This window comes from Ursus maritimus, unplaced genomic scaffold (genome assembly GCF_017311325.1).
Source record: "Ursus maritimus isolate PB19 unplaced genomic scaffold, ASM1731132v1 scaffold_28, whole genome shotgun sequence".
Taxonomy (NCBI): Eukaryota; Metazoa; Chordata; class Mammalia; order Carnivora; family Ursidae; genus Ursus; species Ursus maritimus.
Genome location: NW_024425341.1, coordinates 26,289,969 through 26,310,750, shown reverse-complemented (window position 1 = coordinate 26,310,750; position 20,782 = coordinate 26,289,969). Strand labels below are relative to the sequence as shown.

Sequence of the window (20,782 nt, the reverse complement as noted above, 5' to 3'; positions counted from 1 at the left end):
GAAGAGATCTGCATCCAGAACGTTCCAGGAGCTCCCACCAGTCATTGAGGACAACGGGAAACCTGACAGGAGACAAAGGAGTGACGGGGACGGGCCAATCCCACAAGAGCAGCCCCCAGGGAGGCAGATGTGTGGATCCCTGCTTAAACTCACCAGTGAGCAGAGGGGACATGACACCACTCGAGGGGGGAAAATGGCATGTGAGTGTGTGCTGAGGGGGTGGGCGTGTTGTGCTGCCCTGTGGGCATTCTGGAGCGTGTGTGGCAAGGCTGGGGTGAGGGGATCCTGCTCTGTGCAGATCCCGACACACGAGCACGTGGCCTCCCAGGTGGTGCCCACGAGTGCATCCTTGGGTGTGTTGTGCTGTGCGGGGCGAGCCCAGCAGGGGTGAGTACTGCTGAGGGATGGCATGGCCTCCTTCATTCTCAAGTCCATGTTCCAGGGAGATGGGGATGGGCCCCGGGAGGCTTGTCCTTTGTCCCTCCCGTTCTGCCACCACCTGACTCAGCCCGTGTAGGTCGAAGTTGGTGTGCATGGCTGTGTCAGGGTGTTCCAGCCCCTGGAAGGGGGGCCTGGCCTGGGAGCAATAGCCTTCGCTTCCCTGGACCCTCACTGTCAGAAGGCAGCTACGTGGCCACCCCCAGGGGCAGGTCAGGGCAAACCCAGCACTGAATGGGGGAAGGGGGAAGGGAGAACGGGGTCTGGGGACAACTCGTTTCTGCCACAGAACGGAGGTCAACGCAGGCTGCACAATCCCAGACGGCGGCTAGCATCCACTGAGACGTACAAGCACGCTATCGAGAGAGACGCGACACATGAGCTGAGGACCACGGTAGCATGGACGGGAACGTGGAACCCAGCCACAGTGTCTAACTGAAGCCTTCACACTTGAATACGTGCAGCAAGCACTTGGGGAGGGTGCTCACGTCCAGGCAGCAGCCTGGGAAGCTCACGGACACCGGGACCGGCGGCAGAATATGGAGCCTTCCCCGGGGCACGGTGCTATGAGTCCCTGCAGCGGAGTGGGGGGCGGGCACAGACGAGGGGTGATGCGGGCCCCCGGGAACAGCGGGGGTTCTAGCGGTCCCCCACGTGGGGCTCACGGCTGCCCGAGGGTCTCCCTCGTGTTCCTGGGCTGACCCATCCCTGGGTGGCCTGCACCCCTTGGAGAAGATTCATGTAGAATGACCTGCCCTCCTCCCCGATGTTTCTGCAGAGCATCCCGTGCCTGTAATCCTCGAGCGCTTGCGTGTCTCGTGGACAAGCTCCAGTGGGTGTGCTCCGGGATATGTTTTCACAGCCGCGTGATTCAGCAAATTCACGCAGCTCTTACGGATACCCGGATTCTGGTGTGACTGTAATACTGGGAAGCGCTGGCCGAGTCCCCCCACGGCTGCACAAGCACACTCAGCATTTTCCCGCCCCAGTGAGTCCAGACAAAGGGGGATTTAAACTCTGCGGAGCCGTTTACTCCCATCGCCCAAGTTTCGGGGATGCTAGTTCTCCTGGAACTTCCTTGGGAGTAATGAAGTATTTCACACCGCGTCTGGTTTTCACACTTCACCCTGGAAATGAGGACGGACCTCGAAGAGAAATCGTGATCATTCCACGTGGCTTTTCTGTTCAGAGTGTGGCAAGCAGGCTCCTCCGCTGGGAACGAGCTCTCCTTCTGTGCCAAGCGCCCCTCGAGGCCAAGGACACTGAATGCCCCTGGGGTGCTCTGCCCATCCATCTGTGAAATGTTCTGCGACCCCTGGGGGAACGCTGAGCCCCATGGCACCCACGCATCTTGGAAGCTCAGGTTAGCCCCTCTCTGCCACCGGGAGCCTTCTCCAGATTGCGCAGTCCTTCCCTAGGATGGCAGACTCAGACCTGCAGGCTTCCCTCCTGGAAGATGGGCCTGGGGCACCACCGCTGGGACACCGGGTCACTTGCTGGAGCGTGCGGACTGGCCAGCCCTGGGCCACCAACAATACAGGGGCCCTCTGTACAGAAGGCCCGGCAGACAGACTGCGGACACACCAGGATTGAAAGCAAACTCTATGAGCTGGCGTCTGTCTAGATGCCCCAGGGATTGGCACAAGGCTCAGGGAGAAGCAGGTGCACAAGGTCCGAAGGGGAGGTGAGATGTGACCGCACCTGCATGGGAGAGCGTGGGCAGCGGGCCCGTGGCTGTCAGGCTTGTCTTGCCAGCTTTGCGGAGGATGCAAGGCATAGCCATCTTGTTCAGAGTAGTGAGGGTACCATCTCCTTGGGGGCCTGGCTCCTGGAGCCCACTCTCGGCTCCACATGTTGGGGTCGCATCCTGGCCTGTGGATGCATCAGGGAAAGCTGGCGTTCTTCCTACCTTGGGACTGAGGTCTGACTCCAGGTGTGGCTTCTAAGGGCCATCCGAGGATGACTCCAAAGCCACACCTGTCCCTCCGAGCTCAGCTTCTGTTTCGGACACTTTCCCCAGGAGCTGCTGGCATGGCTCCGGAAGCTGGGCTCCCTGGCATCCTGACACAGCCACAGAGCGCCCGACACGAGCTGCACGTCTGCTGCCTCCAAGCCCACCAGCCACGGACATCATGCACTCAGGACGACAGCCCAAGGAAGGCAGGGACGCCGGAAATGATTTCAGAGGGCGCTGCCACCTACTGGCTCAACCTTCCAGCTCCCAGCCTCCTCTGCGTCCGTCCATCCACCCGTCTGCACGTCTAAAAAACAGGCTCCATGAGGCCCACGCCTCGCAGGTGCGCGGTGAAGGATGAAGTATTTTCTAAGAGTGGTTAATGCTGCACACTGAGTCCCCTCAGGTTCACAGGTGGGAGCCCTAACCCCTCACGGGACTGTGTGCACACAGGGCCTGGCAGGAGGTGACAGAGGTTCCGTGAGGTCCCAGGGCGGCTGTGCTTACCGGACGGGAAGGAGGACCCAGCGCCCTCTCTCTCCACCGAGGAGCTGGCCGGCACTTTGACCTTGGACATCCAGGCTCCAGGGCCTGAGGAACAAAATTCTGCGCGGGGCTTGCTTGCGGCGCACCTGGCGGTTGGAGACAGTTGTCAGCAGCTGAGCACATGTGTGTGGCAGCTGCTGTTTTACTAGCGGTGACTGGAACCCCACTAGGGGGCTGGGTGCATGGGGACTGATGTGCTGTGCCGCTGTCCAGGTGACAACGGTCTCCGTGTCCCGCGGTACCACGTTGTCCGCGGAGCTCAGGGGCAGCTGTGATTTTGCTTCATCTCGCTTGTCGATGAAGCAAGAGGAGGAGGTTGAAGTTGCAGAGACTGAAAATATGCTCCTTCGTGATGAGAAGATCCTAAATTAAAACACTGGGATGCATTATGCAAGCAGGCAGTGGAATCTCCTTCAGTGTGATTTCGAAATAGATCTGGGATCCCATCTCTAGGGTGGCTTAAAAAAGGTAGAAAAATGGAGTGAAGTAATTTTAGCCCAAGGAAACATCAGTGTATTCACGTATTCCAAATCCTTGGTGTTCTGGCCTCGCCCGTGCCCAGAGATCTTAGAAAAATACACGGCTCGGGGGCCGTATCTCCCTGGCTTGTTACGTTCTCTTTCCAATGGGTCGATTCAACACAAAACTGGTATTTCAATTAAGTTGAATTAGACACTGCGCGTCAGTGTGGGCTATTTTGGGCTGAGATTCATGCTCTGGTTCAGCTGAACTTGTCAGTCTTAAGGACAGGAAGAAAACTGACATTCTGGGGTTTTTTTTTTTTTTCATCACCTTATGTGTGCCAGGAACGGTACAGGTTTTATAGGGGTGAAGGCACCCCAAACCTCCCTGATATTATGAAGCACGTTGGGTGGGGGCCTGTGGGGAAGAAGGATTTTGAAAAATACTGATTCTGAAATCTGTATTTAAAAAAAATCACCCCTTTGCTCCTTGGAGAAATGGCTGATCCCAGCTCCGGGGCATGGAAAGTAGGAGATGTGCCTGCGTATCTGAGCTTTCAGAGAGCAGGGAAGCCCTCAAAGACGCAGCATGCCAGAAGGACATGGGGGCCAGCTTGAAGGGGCTCCTGTTGGCCCAAGGAAACTCCATAAGTCCATAAAGGGGCGAGAAAGACAGAGACAGACACAGAGAGAGAGAGGCAGAGAGAGAGAGAGCACCCCGCCCATCTCCATGGAGGTGACCGTCATACCCAGTCTCTCCTAGGAAGCTGGCTACTACTGGGAATACATGGGGGGGGGGGGGGGGGAGGCAGAATAGGGAAGGAGCGGGTGTGCGGCTGATTCAGGAAATTGTCATGAACGGCATGAGCAATCCGGCGAATGCTCCAGGGAACAGAATGCCCACAGGCCCCAACTGTCACCGGATTTACACACTGACCGCGGAGACAGAGGCCTTCACACCTAACCCCCGGCCATGGGAACACAGTCTGTACTTTTGCTCTTTAATCAGTTAAAACCGAGGAAACAATATCTCGGCACACAAGGGCCCTTCTCTTCCAGAATGTGGCCCTTGGCCCAGACCTTCCCAAAAGAGATAATGTTTCTGTCTCTTGCCCAAAGTCCACTGGGCTTCTCAAGAAGCTTGCAGGGAATTCTAGACAAAGCGGACAACACCACTTCCAGGAGAGCCACTGCTGACCACGCGCAAGGTGTCCCCCACTCCCTCGAGCCCTGGCCTGCTCCTTCCATGCCCATGTTTGGCAGGACCCTGGCACCCTGCACCACAGCTGGACAGCCCTAGAAGGAGCCAGAGGGTCCCTTTTGGGGCCACAACACCCACGCCAAAACAGTCCACTTTGCCATATCGGTGATTTTGAGCCAAAGACTCATGAGAAAGAGCAGCGCTCTGCCCCTGCCCCATTTGCCTAAAGCCAGGACATCAATCCTGTCTGTGAAGGTGTCCCCCTTTCCCAGACTAGCAAGGGGAGGGTGGTGCTAGACTCTCACCCACCCTAAGCAGGCACGCTGGTCCTGAATAACCATACCGTCATTAGCTCCCCCGTGTCTACCATCCCTGTTTGCTGCCCCTGAAAGCCTAATCCCCTTCCTCTGGGTTGTCACCTGGCTGCAAATGTTTGTTCTTTGTTCAGATGTGTGTGAGTGTGGTTCCAATGCCCCCTCGCTGCTCCAGGGGGCCTCTCCTGTGAGGGTGGTAATCCACCTGCTAACAGACTCCGCTGTTTCTGCATATCACTCTGTCTTGCATGGGTAAACCTTCAGGGCCCGTGCCTGGAACCCAGGAGGGAGAGGAGAAGCTTTCTAACCTCCCTTACATCCTCAGCAAGCACCTCCTAAATGCCTGGGGGTGTGCCTGTGGGGTGTTGGGAAAGTATGAGCATGTAAGACGAAGCCTGTCCTTCAGGGGCCTCAACCTGGTCCAGGCTCAAACTGTGCTCACAGCACCGGTGCTGATGGTCAGCCTGTGGATGGCCCGCCCCGGGAGGCACGGCTCGTGCAGCTACATCCTCCACCTTCGGGCCGTGGTCTCTCCATACCTCCTCCCGTCAGGCCCTTCCTAGGCTCCTGTGTATCACAAGGCCAACAGAGCAAGGAGTAGGAGAGCTTATGAACACAAAGGCGACTCTCAGCAAGCTAGGAGACGGAAAACATAAGGCAAATGCAGGACTGAATCCCACCCGCTCCACTACATGGCTCAGCTGCGGATGGCCCACCTTGTGTGGGATCCTTGGGGACATCTCATGACTTCCCTTTCATTCTGTCACTGAAAGATGCCTCCCTGAACCCCTTTCCTTTTTTTTATAATAATTTTTTATTATGTTATGTTAGTCACCATACAGTGTATCCTTAGTTTTTGATGTAATGTTCCATGATTCATTATTTGTGTATAGTGTTAGTAATTTTATGAATAAATGTAGAATTTGTTCCAATTGAAAATGCTATGTACATAGATAAAATTCACCTTACTATCAAAAAGAAAAGAGAGAATACATACTAAAGACATGAGTGAATATCTGAAGGAGCTTTTTAAAAAAGTAAACAATTTTTCAACTCGGCAACTTGGGCACTTTATTGTCAGTTAGAAATTCCTTTTAGCCACATTCACAGCAGAAGGCTGCTGAGAGCTTTGTAGGCTAGAAAATCAGAAGCCACCGTCTCGTGTCCTCAGAAGTGTCTCTGCAGAGCCTGGGTCCACAGCTGGACCCAGTGTCAGCCCAAGTCCGAGGCTCGAGTCTTTGGTCCTTGGGAAGAGCAGCAGTATTTGGTTCTGCTCTTCATCTTGGCAGAGCATCTTCCAACAGACAAGGTGTCTGTTGTCTCTAGACCTGAGGCTGTAGCTATGACTTACCTTTCTAAATTCTACTTTATCTTTGTGCTCAGACACCCTAGAGCTACAGTTGGCGTAAGTGAATCAAACACAGCAAACAGTAATTAAACCGGCAGAGAATTTTGTGTGTGCCTATCAGCATATCCAGGACTCTCTTGGAATCTTTTGACATTTAAAAAATCTAATATGAATTTCATTAGTTTCTTTTGCCCTTCTCTCAGAGACTTCCAATTTTTACAAAAGAACAGATCTCATGTTCCAAATTATAAGTGCTCTGGTAAACCACATACCCACCATATTGGGTAGCTTGCTCTGTTGTGGTTTGGTTGTGTGCTTGTTCATTTGATGTTTGCTGTGTAGTTGATCAGTTAAGTGGCTGGTTGGTTGGTTGTGTGGTTGTTTATGTGTTTGGTTGATTATCTATGTGATTGGTTGGTTAGTTTGTGGTTGTTTTTGTAGTTGGTTGGTTGTATGCTTGGTTGGTTGTATGGTTGGTTGACTGGTTTTGTGGTTGGTTGGCTGTGTTATTGGTTGGTTGGTTGGTTGGTTGGTTAGTGTGAGGTTGTTTGGTTGGATAGTTGGTTGGTTGTGTGGTTGGTTAGTGTGTGGTTGTTTGGTTGGCTGTGTGGTTGGTTGGTTGGTTGGTTGGCTGCTGTGTGGTTGGTCAGTGTGTGGTTGTTTGGTTAGATAGTTGGTTGGTTGGTTGGTTAGTGTGAGGTTGTTTGGTTGGATAGTTGGTTGGTTGTGTGGTTGGTCAGTGTGTGGTTGTTTGGTTGGTTGTGTGGTTGGTTGATTGGTGTTTGGTTGTATAGTTGTTTGGTTGTGTGTTTGTGTGGTTGGTTGGTTAGTTAGTGTGTGGTTGTACGGTTGGTTGGTAATGTGGTTGGTTGGCTGTTCCTTTGTGTCTTGGACCCCAGCTGCTGAATTAATCATGCTATTCGTTTTTCCCTCGTGATCACTCTTGATCCACACATGGCCTTTTCTCCTGCTCACTCTCTTTTACCATCACTCATCCACCTCTCTCCTTGATTCCCCACATCACTCCAATCTGTCCATTGTACTCATTCTATAACTTATCTTTTTATTTCAATATTCTCATAAAATTGCTACTGTTTTTTCACATATGCACAGTTTAAACTTATGTGAACATTCCGCCATGTTTCTTACTTTTTTCTCTGTTCAGTGCTGTGTTTAGCACTCTGTCTGTGTTCAGTGCTCCATATGTGATGCTAGTGTCCACCTAATGTGTTGTTCTAACAGCTACACCAACACCTGGCATGATCCAGCTTTCCAAACCTTCTGGTTGCTTTTTTCCCCCCAAGAACCTTAGAAAGTTCTGTCTGGCTCAGCTCTGGAATTTTAAACCAGCACAAAAGTTTCCCTAGCATAGTTGGCTTCCTGCGCTTTGGAACATAGGGTCTCGCTCAGGGTTTGACTGTGCATCCCATTCTGTAGCCCTTGGTGCCTGGTTCCAGCCTCCCTTTCTGGTCCATGGTATGCCACACACCTCGGTCCTCTCTGCATGACCTAACTGGGTTCTAGGCCTTCATCTATTCATTTGTCCACTCATCCCACCATTGTTTATCGAGTCTTCCTCTGTGCCAAACACTGGGCTCCAGGACCAAGGACGGGATGTAAGCCACATCAGACAGTGCATTCCCCAGAGCATGCTGCAGTCTGCAGGCAGACACAGTGGTCACTGTCACACAGACAAACACATGGTTACATGTGGTAGGTGCCATGGAGGAGTGGTTCCAGGGCTGTCAGAGCATGACCCCCAGGGGTGCGATGAAGAAATGGTTGAGTAGCAATCCCAACACAGAACAGGAAGCACTCCTGATGCCCTCAGTGTAGCCGGGAACCCTGCTCTTAGCTGCACTGGTCCCCATCCATGGAGTCTCTGCTCGTCTTCTCTAGACACTCAAGCTCCATCTTGTGCTGGGGTAAGGAAGGCACAGTCGTTGGCTGCACAGAGCTGAGGAGGGGAGGTCTAGGGATCAGAAAGCTTCTTAGTGGACTGCCAAGTAATCCTCATTTCAGCCCTGAACTTCACACTTCTTGAGAACCTGGTCTTGCCGAACCTTGAGCTTCTGGCTGTCTTAGTCAGCTTGGTCTGTGTCTTAGCCCGTTCAGGCACCACGGACTGAGTGGGTATAAACAGCAGACCATTCTGGAGGCTGGGAGCCTAAGATCAAGGTGCTGGCATTAGGTTCTGGTGAGGGTCCTTCCTGGCTTGTAGACAATGCCTTATCGCTATGTGCTCACGTGATGGAGAGGGAGTGAGCTCTGGTCTTCCTCTTCTTACAGTGGCAGTAATGCCACCATGGGGCCCTGCCCTCATGACCTCATCTGACCCCAAGCGCCTCTCAAAGTCCCCATCTCTTAATACCATCCCACCAGGGGTTAGGACTTCACTGTGGGAATTTGGGGGGGGGCGTGGGCATTCAATTCATAACATGGGTTATTCTTCTGAATAAATCGTGTTGAGTGATTGGTTGTGTGGTTGGTTGGTTGTATGGCTGGTCAGTGTGTGGTTGTGTGGTTTGTGTGTGGTTGTGTGGTTGGTTAATTGGTTGGTTGTGTGGTTGGTTGGCTGTTCTGTTGTATCTTGGACCACAATTGCTGAATTAATCATGCTGCTCACTTTATCCCACGTGATCACTCTTGGTCTGCAAACGGCCTTTTCTTTCGCTCACTCTCTTTTGTGCCAATAGATGAGGATTTGATTTTCCAGGTGCCTTTAAAGCAGCCCCCTTACAGGGCAGTCACTCATCCTGAGGGCCTTGGTGGTGGCTCCCAAGCAGCAGGGAGAGATGCGAAGGTGGGAAAAGGCCTCCTACATGACAGCATCGCCAGGGCTGCTGACCCTGAACGCTGGTGGTGGGAGCTACGGCTCTCTGTGCCGAGGGCCTGGCTTCCCAGGAAGCCCATTATCCCTGAGCGCGAGCCTGCCTCCGGCCTTCTGTGAGCACAAGGGAAGGCACCCCAGGCCAGGATGGGTCCCTGCCACACCCCGGCCTGCCGCCCCTGCACCCCACCGGCCAGCTCCAGCCAGCCTGCACGTGCTCTCCTGCACCGCGCCCTTGCATCTGCACACCGAGTCAACTTCAGTAGAATAATGACAATTCAGGCCACGTTTTATTTATGAATAGAGCCTGCGGGAAATTCCCATTTGTCTTTTCCAGTTTGCCAAGCATACTTTAGCCAAATAACAAGGTCATGAAAATTACTTCTTGTGCCACAAGAGCCAACATGGGGTATTTATTCTGTAAAGCAACCGTCAGAACGGCTGACCCAGGACCCGGGAATGGGCTGTTTCTGTACCTTTCCTTTCTAGGCCTCAGTGTGCTGCCCACCCCGGTGTGGCCCGGCGACCCGGGTTCCTCACCTGTGGACCTACAGCAAGCCTCCTCCAGACTTGGCCCACATGGCTCTGACCCGCACGTGGCACTGACTGTGCCCCATCCCACAGTTCACCAAAACATGGACTTTCTTTTAAACAGCTGCACACATCCCTCCTTGCTGTCCAAGCTGCCGGGATCCTGAAGCAGCACAGATGAATGTGCATTTCACCCCCAGAAGGTGCACACGACCCGATGTAGGGGCATCTGTCCTTAGCGGCTGCGCACACCCCCCTGCCTATGTCTGGTCTCCCTCTCCTGGGGTGGCACTGTCCCTGGTGACGAGCTTCCTGCAAGGCGAGCAGTCCCTGGTACAGAAGGAAGAATCGGGGTCCCCCGCAGACGCGGCAAACCATGGTACTTCTGACAGACTCAAGAAAACTGCCTTTGTTTACCGAGAAACAGAGCTGGCTCTGCGCGGGCTTGTCGCGTGCTCACTGGGATGTGGGATGTCTGAAGGTCAAGTGGCACCTGGGAAACTGCTGCGTGCAAGTGTCCTGCACATGGTGAGACGGTGGCAGGTACCCCGTCCCTCCTGGAAAGGCCCACTGGACCAGATCATCACGATGACACCACGTGCACCCCCGCGATTAACAGAGCTCACGCAGAGCTGCTGCATGTCACCTGACATCTGCTCCCTGGAACGGCCTCGGATGGCTGGCTGCCATCAGTCAGTGTCCACGCTCGTGCTGGAATGTTCCAATTCCTTCACACAGCATTCATTACTTTAGGACAGACACATTTCCTACAAGGGCTGTGGTGATTGATTTGAGGAGCAGATATTCTCGCGGTAATTTCCAGCAAAGGTGTGTCAGCTCTTGTGAGTTAGCCTTGCTGGCACAGACGGAAACAGTCACGGGACCGGTGACGCTCCGTCTTCCTCCTGCTCAGCCAAGGCCAGGACCAGCCCTCCTCCCAGATTCCCAGATGCCCTCCTCTGACCTATCTTTCAGGGAGCGGCGCACACACGCCTCCCTCCCTAGGTACCCCTGGAAGGTGATTTCTCTCTACCCTCATGCCGACAGCGCATTCCCCACACTTTGTACCCACACCTACATCTCATGATCTACTTCTTACCTGAATGTGTGGCGCTGAGCACACCCCAGCCTCTGGCCACCAGCTTCTCTTGCAAAATGGAAGGGGCTGAATGACCCGGTGTGAGTGACCGCGGCCAACCACGCGCCCACCTCTGCACAGTGCATTTCTTGAAATGTCCGCTAAAGGGAGAAAAATAAGAGGGTGTAATACATGGAGTCCATCTTAATATTATTTTCTGGAAATCTATATTTAAATAGCTAAAAGGAAGATAAAATCAAGAGGTGAGAAACGGGCTCATTTGGGGGAACTTTAAAAATCTGGGCTGAAGGAATTGCTGAAGGCTATTGTGCTTTCCCCAAACAGAAGACATTATCTGTGTGTGTGGGGGGGTCACACAATGTCAATTTTCTGGAACTAGGTTTGTTCCCACCTCCCCTTTGCACCAGGTCCCACAACCGGGATACTCCCTTGAGTTAATCATAGAATATTTATGACAATCCCAGACACCTGCATGTGCTGACTCATGCATGTACACACACTAGTCACCTATGTGTTCTATGACTCATGTGTGTATACACATTAGGCACTTGTGTGTGCTGACTCATTTGTGTATATACTCCAGATATCTGCGTGTGCTGACCCATGCGTGGATACACGGGACACCTGCGTGTCCAGAATTGGCCAAGTGGTGCAGGAAATGCTTGTGCGCGTGTGCCGTGGCCTCATCTGGGGTCTCAGGACTGCGGGAACGTGCGGATGGGCTTTGCGCCGAGGCACCACTGTCTCAGTATCAGCAAGCCAACAAATATTCCCCCATTTCCTGAGAGCTTCCTTCTCTTTGTCATGATTGGTTCACAGAGAACAAGTCACATGGACTCCATGAATATTCTGTACTTTTATAAATGATAAATTGATCTACTTATCACCCGACTTCAACCCCATTGTGATAAACAGATTACCATATTTATGCGGACACATTAGAGACAGGATTTATTTGCTTTTGTTCTCTAGAAGAGGCATTTTTTTCTTCTTTGAATTAGAATGATACACAAACCAACTGACCCTGATCACCCCCCGTGGGATTACATCCTGTTCCTGTGTATTTTCGGGTGCAGTTCGGGAAACAGAGAACAAATGAAGGGCCCCATCTGTCTGCCAACTGGAGGGTTTTCCTCTCCATCAACAGCACAGAAAAAACGTAAATTGATCATAATTAAGAGACACAAATTGGACGCTGAGAATTAACAGGAAAATTAATGAATTTGTCAATATTTTCATATTGGCAGACACAGCTTATTAATTCACAGGCACTGTGGGGAGGGTCACAACCTGGCACAGAGAAAAGTCAGGTTTGCTGAGGCCAGTGAGGGGGTCCCTGAAGGCAAGCAGCCGCTGACATCCCGCCTGCTGAGTGGTCCCTCGTCCCTGCGGGAAGGGGCATGACTTCTGGGTCTCAGACCTCACCCTCATTTTATGCTGAATTACTATTAGGGGAGAGAAAGAGGCAGTGGATGAGTAGGACACTGGTGCAGGCGACATTTCTTCCTGGGGGCTGGGGAGGAGCCAGATGTTGTCAGGAGAGTGAACGGTGATGCTGCCCACCTCTCCCACCTCAAGGTGTGGCCTCCCCAGAATGCCTCTTTCAGGACATGTGCCCACTCCACCCATGGGCATTCATTCTCTTGGTCACAGCCCTGGGGTGTGGTGGGCCTATGCTAGTGTCCAAGTCTGGCCGGTGGCTCCACTTACTGACTTTTATGAAGCTCGGGGTGCTTCATAGCACCTAGCTGCAAGCTGATGGATCTCCAGAACTGGTAGCAAATCCTGGCTGTCCCAATCTGCCTCCAGAAGGTTCTACTTAGTGGAACAGGCATCCCTTAAGGACATGGAGGGATGATGAGGGGAGAGGAGCTCTGGAGAATGGGGCATCCAAATTGGAAGGAAAGAAACAGAATGATCTCCTTCATAGATGATATGATCTTATACGCAGAAAACTCTAAAGAATACACATATACACCACTGTTATTCAGCAAAACTGCAAGACACAAAACCAACATACAAAAATCAGTTGCATTTCTATACTAGTGATGAACAATCTGAAAAGGCAATTAAGAAAACAATTTCGAAAGAAAATTATCATATGGTTTCTCTCATCTATGGAACATAAGAACTAGGAAGATCGGTAGGGGAAGAAAGGGATAAAGAAAGGGGGGTAATCAGAAGGGGGAATGAAGCATGAGAGACTATGGACTCTGAGAAACAAACTGAGGGCTTCAGAGGGGAGGGGGTTGGGGGAATGGGATAGACTGGTGATGGGTAGTAAGGAGGGCACGTATTGCATGGTGCACTGGGTGTTATACGCAACTAATGAATCATCGAACTTTACATCAAAAACCAGGGATGTACTCTATGGTGACTAACATAATAAAAAAACATTAAAATAAAAAAAGAAAATTTCATTTATAATCACATCAGAAATAATAAAATACTTAGGACTAAGTTTAATGATAGAAACACTAGTAGAGGGACGCCTGGGTGGCATAGCGGTTAAGCGTCTGCCTTTGGCTCAGGGCGTGATCCCGGCGTTGTGGGATCGAGCCCCACATCAGGCTCCTCCACTATGAGCCTGCTTCTTCCTCTCCCACTCCCCCTGCTTGTGTTCCCTCTCTCGCTGGCTGTCTCTATCTCTGTCGAATAAATAAATAAAATCTTTAAAAAAAAAAAAAGAAACACTAGTAGACTGAATACTACAAAACACTGCTAAAGGGAACTTAGGAAGAGTCATAAATACATGGAAAGACATCCCATGCTCATGGAGTAGAAGACTAAATAATAGTGTTGAGATGCCCACACCACCCAAAGTGATCCTCAGGTTCAAGGCAATCCCTATGAAAATACCAAATGTGTTTTTTCCAGAGATAGAAAACTCTAGCCTAAAATTTACATGGAATCTCAAGGGGCCCCAAATAGCCAAAACAATCTTGAAAAAGAACGAAGTTGGGGAGGATTTACACTTCCTGATCTCATGCCTTCTACGAAGCTACAGTAATGAAAACAGTGTGGTCCTGGCATAAGGACAGACATACAGACCAATGGAATAGAACAGAGAGCCCCGAAATAAACCCTCATGTACACGGTCAATGATTTTCAACAAGGGTGCCAAGACCAGTCGATGGGGAAAGGACAGTCTTTTCAACATACGATCCTGGGAAAACGGAATATCCACACACAAAAGAATGAAATCAGAATCTTACCTTACACCATATATAAAAATTAACTCTAAGACCTACATGTGAGAGACATAAAGAACTATGAAACTCTTGGGAGAAAACATTAGGGAAAAATCTTATGATACCGGTTTGGCAATTAGTTCCTGGATATGACACCAGAAGCACTGGCAACAAAGGAAAACATAAGCTGGACTCCATCAAAATGTAAACAATTTGTGCATCAAGAAATAGTATTAAGAGAGAGAAAAGGCAGGCAGTCCACAAAATGGGAGAAAACACTGTAAAATCATTTCTCTGATAAGGGATTAAGATCCAGAATATATAAAGAACTCATATAATCCAATGACAAAAACCAGATAATCCAATTCACTAGTGGACAATGACTTCAACAGGTGTTTCCCTGGAAAAGAGAATGGCCCACAAGCAGGTGAAAAGATGCTCAAAAGCGTTCAACGCCAGGGAAATGTGAACTGAAAGCACATGAGACATGACTTTGCCGCCGTCAGGACAGCTACTGCCAAGGAAACAGGAGATAACAGCGCTGGTGTGGATGTGGCCGCCGTGGACAGCAGACCAGCATTTTCTCGAGAAGTCATGCATGGAGTTACTGTCAGACCCTGCAATCCTACCCCCCGAGAGGTGGGAATACATGTGTCTACACAGGATTTCGTGCATGGTGTCCAGGGTGGCACTATTCACAATAGCCAGATGTCCATCAACATATGGTGGGTAAACAAAACGTGGTGAATCCATACAGCAGAATGTTGTTTAGCCTGAATAGTGGTGTGGTCACACGATGCTGTGAATTATGTAATGCCATTGAATCGTACACTTAAAAATAGCTAAAGTGATGAGTTTTATGTTACGCATATTTTACCACAATAAAAAAATATATTTTCATGGACAGAGCCAAGGACCTCCTAAAATGTGAGTCAGCTAACAGGTGTTTCTAAAATCCAGTAATCCTGTGCACAAGTGACTTCACCACAAAGAAAGGAAAGATCAAACTGGGAAAATGATGCTCTTGATATTCTTGAAGCAGGGAAGAGGAAACAAGGAAGAAAATAATAAATTCAAGGAGAATCAAACGACTTAAACCAAACATTTAATGTCCATAAAGTGTTCTTAAAACAGAGACTTTCATATACAAGCTTATATAACTTAATAAAAATATATAACAACTTCAAACTATATAGTTTATTAAATTTAACAATGTCCATTTTCAATTTTTACAAGAATCAGAAAATCAGGATCACTGTGTAGTAATTTGAGACATAGCAATTTCCGATCATTGAAAATGGTCCATTTTATCCCAATTTCTCATAGTCTCAGATTGCATGTTGCCCGTTGTGTACAACACACAAACAATGCGCAGAGGTGTTTTCAAAGGCCCTGGGATTCAGGTTACAAAGCAAATTTAGGCAGTTCCATCTTCTTTGTATCTCACGTTTGCCTGTTAAAGTTTCTTGCTAAACGTTAGCTCTTCTTAGACGCACAGATTTATTCCTGCTGTTTCTCCGGAAGGATATGCCTGATCCAGTAATTAAAGAAAGCTGAGAGCACTCTGGCGTGGTCTGGAAAACAAACACAAAATAGAAAACAAAAAATAAAATAGGACAAGAAAGCCCCAAAACAAAAACGATAAATGATCGTTTTATAGCCATTAGCCGTTGGCTCAGAGTAGAACCTACAGGAACCTTAATAAAGCACAGCTCTGGCATAGAAGTGATACTGGTCGTGGTGCCCGGCGCCGAGAGCCCTACAGCACACAGATAAATTCTGGGTGTTGGCATTTCCCTCGGGCGAGAGCCTGCAGTCTACACGCTCTGGCAGACCTTCAGAATACCCACGACAGAATTGTGTGACCACCAGCGCTCAGGGGAAGGGCACACTGAAACCCAGGGCAGGCAGAGGTGTGCATGCAGGAAACAAAGAGCTCAGGAGTCAGAGGGGGAACCCCTGAGCACGGGCGCCGGAACAGCAGGTGTGGACGTGCAGGAGTAGCGGACGTGCAGGAGTAGCAGACGTGCAGGAGTTGCAGACGTGCAGGAGTAGCGGACGTGCAGGAGTTGTGGACGTGCAGGAGTAGCGGACGTGCAGAAGTAGCGCAAACACACCGTTGCGTCCGCAGCCAGCCTCTAGATCCACCCATCCCTCTCCCACCTCAGGGGTCCGTCCAGCTTCCAGTGCGGGTTCTTCTCCTCTGGTGCCAGGCCAGGAGTAGCGGATGTTCAGGAGTAGCGGACATGCAGGAGTAGCGCAAACTCACTGTTGCGCCCGCAGCCAGCCTCTAGATCCACCCATCCCTCTCCCGCCTCAGGGGCCCGTCCAGCTTCCAGTGCAGATTCTTCTCTGGTGCCAGGCCTCCTAACGTTCAGACACTCGTCCCAGGCTGCCACCGCTGGGGTGGCCCGTTGGAGTGGGGACTGCCCTTGGGAGCTGCCGGCTGCCAGCATCCCTGCAGCCCTGTCAGATGCAGCCGGCTCCACTGGGAGGGCCACCCCACTGCCCGCTCTGAACAGAGGCACACGGCTAAGGCCAATCCGAATGTGCCCTTCTGCCCGGCCAGCGGCCTGACCCCTGACACCTTGCTCCCTTGCCAGGCGTGACAACATGCAGTAGCCAGCAGTGTTACTGGTTATACCATAGGCGCCTGTGTTTGGGAAACGTAAAGGGTCAGCGAGGTGGGCCCCTTTTCCTGCGCACCAGCTTTGTCCTAGCTCCGTAAACACACACAGGCACTTGTCAAGAGACCGATTAGGGCGCAGCCAGGAAACGTCCCAGTGCCAGGAACGGTAATGACTGAGCGGCCAGGGAGGACCCTCTGCGGCTCCCAGGGTGCTGCGGTCCACGCCCAGCGCACACACAGTGCACTTGCGCCCCACGCTTCCTGTGCCAGGCCCAGGACAAGTCTGCATCAGGCACACTGGTCTGAAGACAAGGTTGCACTGTTGAGAACACGCTTTGTTTTGTCTACAAAATAGCTTTAAATAGAAAAACTCTGAATGCATATCCTACATGTGCTAAAAGGGAATCCATTTTTAAGAAAGGTGCTTCATATGTAAGTTTTAGTTCTACCAAGGGCTTAAAGTAAGTGTGCTTGTAGACAAACTTGTCCAGTGATTTTAACGGAAGGAGCCGAGAGAAACATTTCTGCTAAATCCCCAACTGCTGCTGAAAACTGCTGACACGTTATAGAGCAAAGTGTAAGACCTCAGTGTGAGGAATACAACACAAATTCTGAAAATTTTAAATGATCTATTTTTATTTCATAAAAACTTTATATTTGTTTAACTTAATAAAACTGGCTTTCTGCAATTTGAGCTAAAATTGTATGGAACTTTAATTCTGCTCCCTCTAGGACAACCAGCAAGGAGGGTGGATGCTGGATTAGCTTCCCAGGAAGCTCTGGCTGCCCCGACCCCGCTGAGCTGTGACTCTTCAACAGAAGGGCTCCGGGGCGTCAGCTTCCCCTGCGCTGTCTTATCCCACCCTCCCCCCGCCAGGCTCCCCCATGCTGCCTCCTGCAGTGGCCCCTGGACGGATCTCCAGTCTCCCCCACCCTCCCTGTTTTGTGAAGGTGGCCCCTGGTGACTTTCCCCATCCTCAGTCCCAACCCAGGTGTCCAGCCAGCATCCGACTGGCCCCATCCGACCCCGGCTCCGGAAGGTCCCTCTCCCTGCACTGCCCCTCTGAGCATCACAACTCAGTATCGGCCACTGGGCTCTTCCAGGGGCTCAGGCCCCACACCTGCTCAGCTGGCCATCCTGTGGCTTCCACCTGCACAGCTTCCCTGAACCTCCCACACCTCCAGACGGCCTCTCACCATAAGCCAAGCCCCCGGCCTCCTGCTCTTGACCCTCCACTCTGGTCTGAACTCGACAACCAGGGGTCTTGCTCATGTCTGGGAGCAGAAGCCCGTAGTTGTGGCACAACTCCCCAGTCCGGCCGACACTGCTGCCAGGTCGCCCCCCATCCCGCCGGTCTGAGCCCAGAACACACTCTCACTACGAGACACCCGCCACACTGCATCCTGGTGTATTTGCTCCTGGCTGCAAGAATATCCCCTCCCTGAGGGACTTCCTTCTCCACAGACTCCGATCTACCGCATACATGGCTGGTGTCAGCTCCTGATCTCGTCTCCCGTCTCCCCACTGGGACACAAGCACCCAAGAGCAGGGCTTTGTCTGCCCTGTTCTCTGAGAATCTGGCAGCTGAGGACAGAGTGGACACCCAATGAAGCTCCACAAACAGGCTAATTCAGGACTGGGGCGCAGCTTCTCCAGGACCCCAGCTCGGTGACTGGCCTCCCCAACTGGAGAATGAAGTGCTGACAGTCCCTGTCACTCCCCTGCTCATCATCCCAGTGCCATATCGGGATGCCCTTACTGTCCTTTCACCTGATTTGATACCATGTTAGCACTGACCTTTCAGCTGCACCATGAGGTTTCTGGGTGGGAACAGTCATTACGGTCACTATGACATTCCCACGAAGTCAACAGAACCCCTCCATTCATTCAGCTGAAAAGGTCCCATGTGCCTCGTGTGGGTCAGGTGTGGGCTCCGCACGGTGGTTCTCTAGGACAAGCCCCAATTTTCTGATACTCGGTGTCTGCACACTCCCATGGCCTGGTATTTCCCCCACAGCCCATTTCGAGCTACTAATGTGAAGTCAGCACCATGGCGCTGGGAGGACCTGAGCACGGCTGGCCCCAGCACCTGACAATTTGCATGGAATGGGCACCCAATAAAGGTTGATAACAAGAAAAACATCATCCTGTAATTCACCTCTCTCCAAGATATTTAGAGGGCGGAAAAAACGTTAACCTCCTACCAGTACAGCAGAGAAGGAAGAAGGGAAGGGCGAACATTTAAACTGATGACGTTTGGCCCTAATGGTTCACAGCTCACAGTCGAGAAGATCAGACGACACAGGTCCTTCTGTGTCCATCACGTGAGTCATGCTTCCGGCAAGCACATTCCCGTGTCCTGACAAGCCACACGCGCATCCCAGATGCTCTGCCCCCCGACTGTTCTGGTGCAGTGTGGGGTCTCAGAGGCAAACCCCAGTGGCCTTGTACGTACCAGGTGGCATGGTGCAGCATGCTGGGAACCTCTCCAGGGCGTGCAGCAGGCTCTCGGTGTCTCGCATGAGTAATAGCATTTTCATGTGATCCACAAGGAGCACATCGGAGGGGGACATGCTGTGATCCTCGAGGTGCTGGAACAGCTCCTGACTGGCTTCCATGGAGACAGCAGAGTCTGCGTCCTTGGAGGCACCTAAGCAAAACCAGGGTCATGTAGAAACACATGTTTATTCTTGTCAACTGAAGGTAAGCTTCCAACCTATCACGTCTCTACTCAGAACGAGCTGTTCGGGATGGAAGAAGCTGCCAGGAGAGACCAGGGAGCAGAATGGGAACAATAAACAGCAAACTACAACTTGCTTTAGGCTGGTGGAGGCCTGCTTCTGTCTGTGCCTCCACCTCCTGCAACACCTTCCAGAAATGCCGCTGGGAGTCCTAGGTGGCGGCAGGGCTGTGGGGACATGGCTGGCTCTGCAGACCGGCCTCAAGTGTCCCTGCCCCTGTTCCGACTGAATGGCAAGTGCGTTGGGTGTGCTCTTTTCTGCATGGATCCCGCTTGGAGTTCACACAGCATTCTGAGTCTATGACTTGATGGCCTTCCCCAATTGTGATGAACTCCCAACTATTAGCTCTGCACACGGCCCCCTGCGCCCCATCCTGGACTCCAAGTACATGCATGTCACACCCATTCCTGTCCCCCTGGTGTCCGCGAGCGCCCATCTGCAGGTTCGATCCTGCATGCTTCCTGGCCAGTGATTCTTCCTCATGCTGAGCCTGACCTGCTGCTTAGACTCTTGGACTCAGCATTGAGGTCTTAATTTCAGTTATTATATTTCTCAGAATTTCCATTTGACTGTCTTAATAGATTGAAGCTATCTGGTGAAAATCTCCAATTTTTCACCTTTTTCTCCCTATTTTTTTGAGCACCTTAATCACACCTCTTTCAATGCCTGATAATATCAATGTCTCCCCTGCGCATTCTTCTCGTGGTTCTGCCTGCTAAATTTGAGTGCGTGAGTATGGAGACTGGCAGTGGTCTGGGCCAACCTGCCCCTCCGGGGACTGAGCTGACACAGGGCGGGCTCAGCCACCCCTGCCCATCCCTGCTCCAAGTGTGTGGCCCTCTGGAGTGCTCGAGGGGTCAATCCCTCCCAACCCTGTCAGCACCCCAAAACTGCTGAGAGGTTCACCATATTGTCGAAGTTCTTTGCTTCTCCCTACCTTGCACCCCACAGTGTGGCATCTGGCAAAGGTTTTGAGAGACCCACAGAGTGTCTGCTTCTCTGGCTCTCCTTCCGCACCAGAGGTGGCAGCCCCTGGGCCTCCCCTTCCCCTCTCAAGGCCTGCACTTGCCGAAGCTGTGCTCGTGGGTGAGCTTCCTAGGGCTCGGCCGGCGCTCCCCTGCACCCCGCTCCAGTGCCCACATGCATGGCCAGCAGATGCCCCCAGGGGAAAGGAGGCTGTGGAGTGCTGGCTCAGCCCTTCTGTGGTGTCACCTCCTCTGGGGTCTGCCCCCTTGGGCGCCTTTCCACAGAATCTCCTAGACTCACATGCAACAGATCCCGTACTGAGGTCTTTCTGAGACTCCGGCTCTGCTGCGTGATAGCTATGTGTCCCTATTAGCCTCGTTTGGATATTTGTTAAGTTTGTTTTCGCTCTGTTAAGACGAAGTGCTGACAGACGTGCTAAAGGGGAAAGGGTTAAACTGATCTATTAACAATGGCATTTTCACACCCTTGTGTAAATCAGTTCCTTACCCTCCAAACCATCCTATAGCCAATA

At 51.5% G+C, this 20,782-nt stretch overlaps 1 protein-coding gene across 2 annotated transcripts in view; it reads right to left on the bottom strand.

Moving 5' to 3' along the window:
- Nucleotides 1-14,996: 14,996 nt before the first annotated feature.
- The window catches only part of ERICH1 (glutamate rich 1), a 62,398-nt gene continuing 56,612 nt past the window's right edge, over nt 14,997-20,782 (bottom strand). For both annotated transcript variants that reach the window (XM_008708885.2, XM_040643336.1), the window contains 2 exons: nt 18,999-19,193; nt 14,997-15,487 (listed from right to left, as the gene is read on the bottom strand). In XM_008708885.2, coding sequence (XP_008707107.2) covers nt 15,414-15,487; nt 18,999-19,193 — 269 coding nt within the window. In that variant the 3' untranslated portion in view covers nt 14,997-15,413. The remainder of the gene's footprint in view (nt 15,488-18,998; nt 19,194-20,782) is intronic.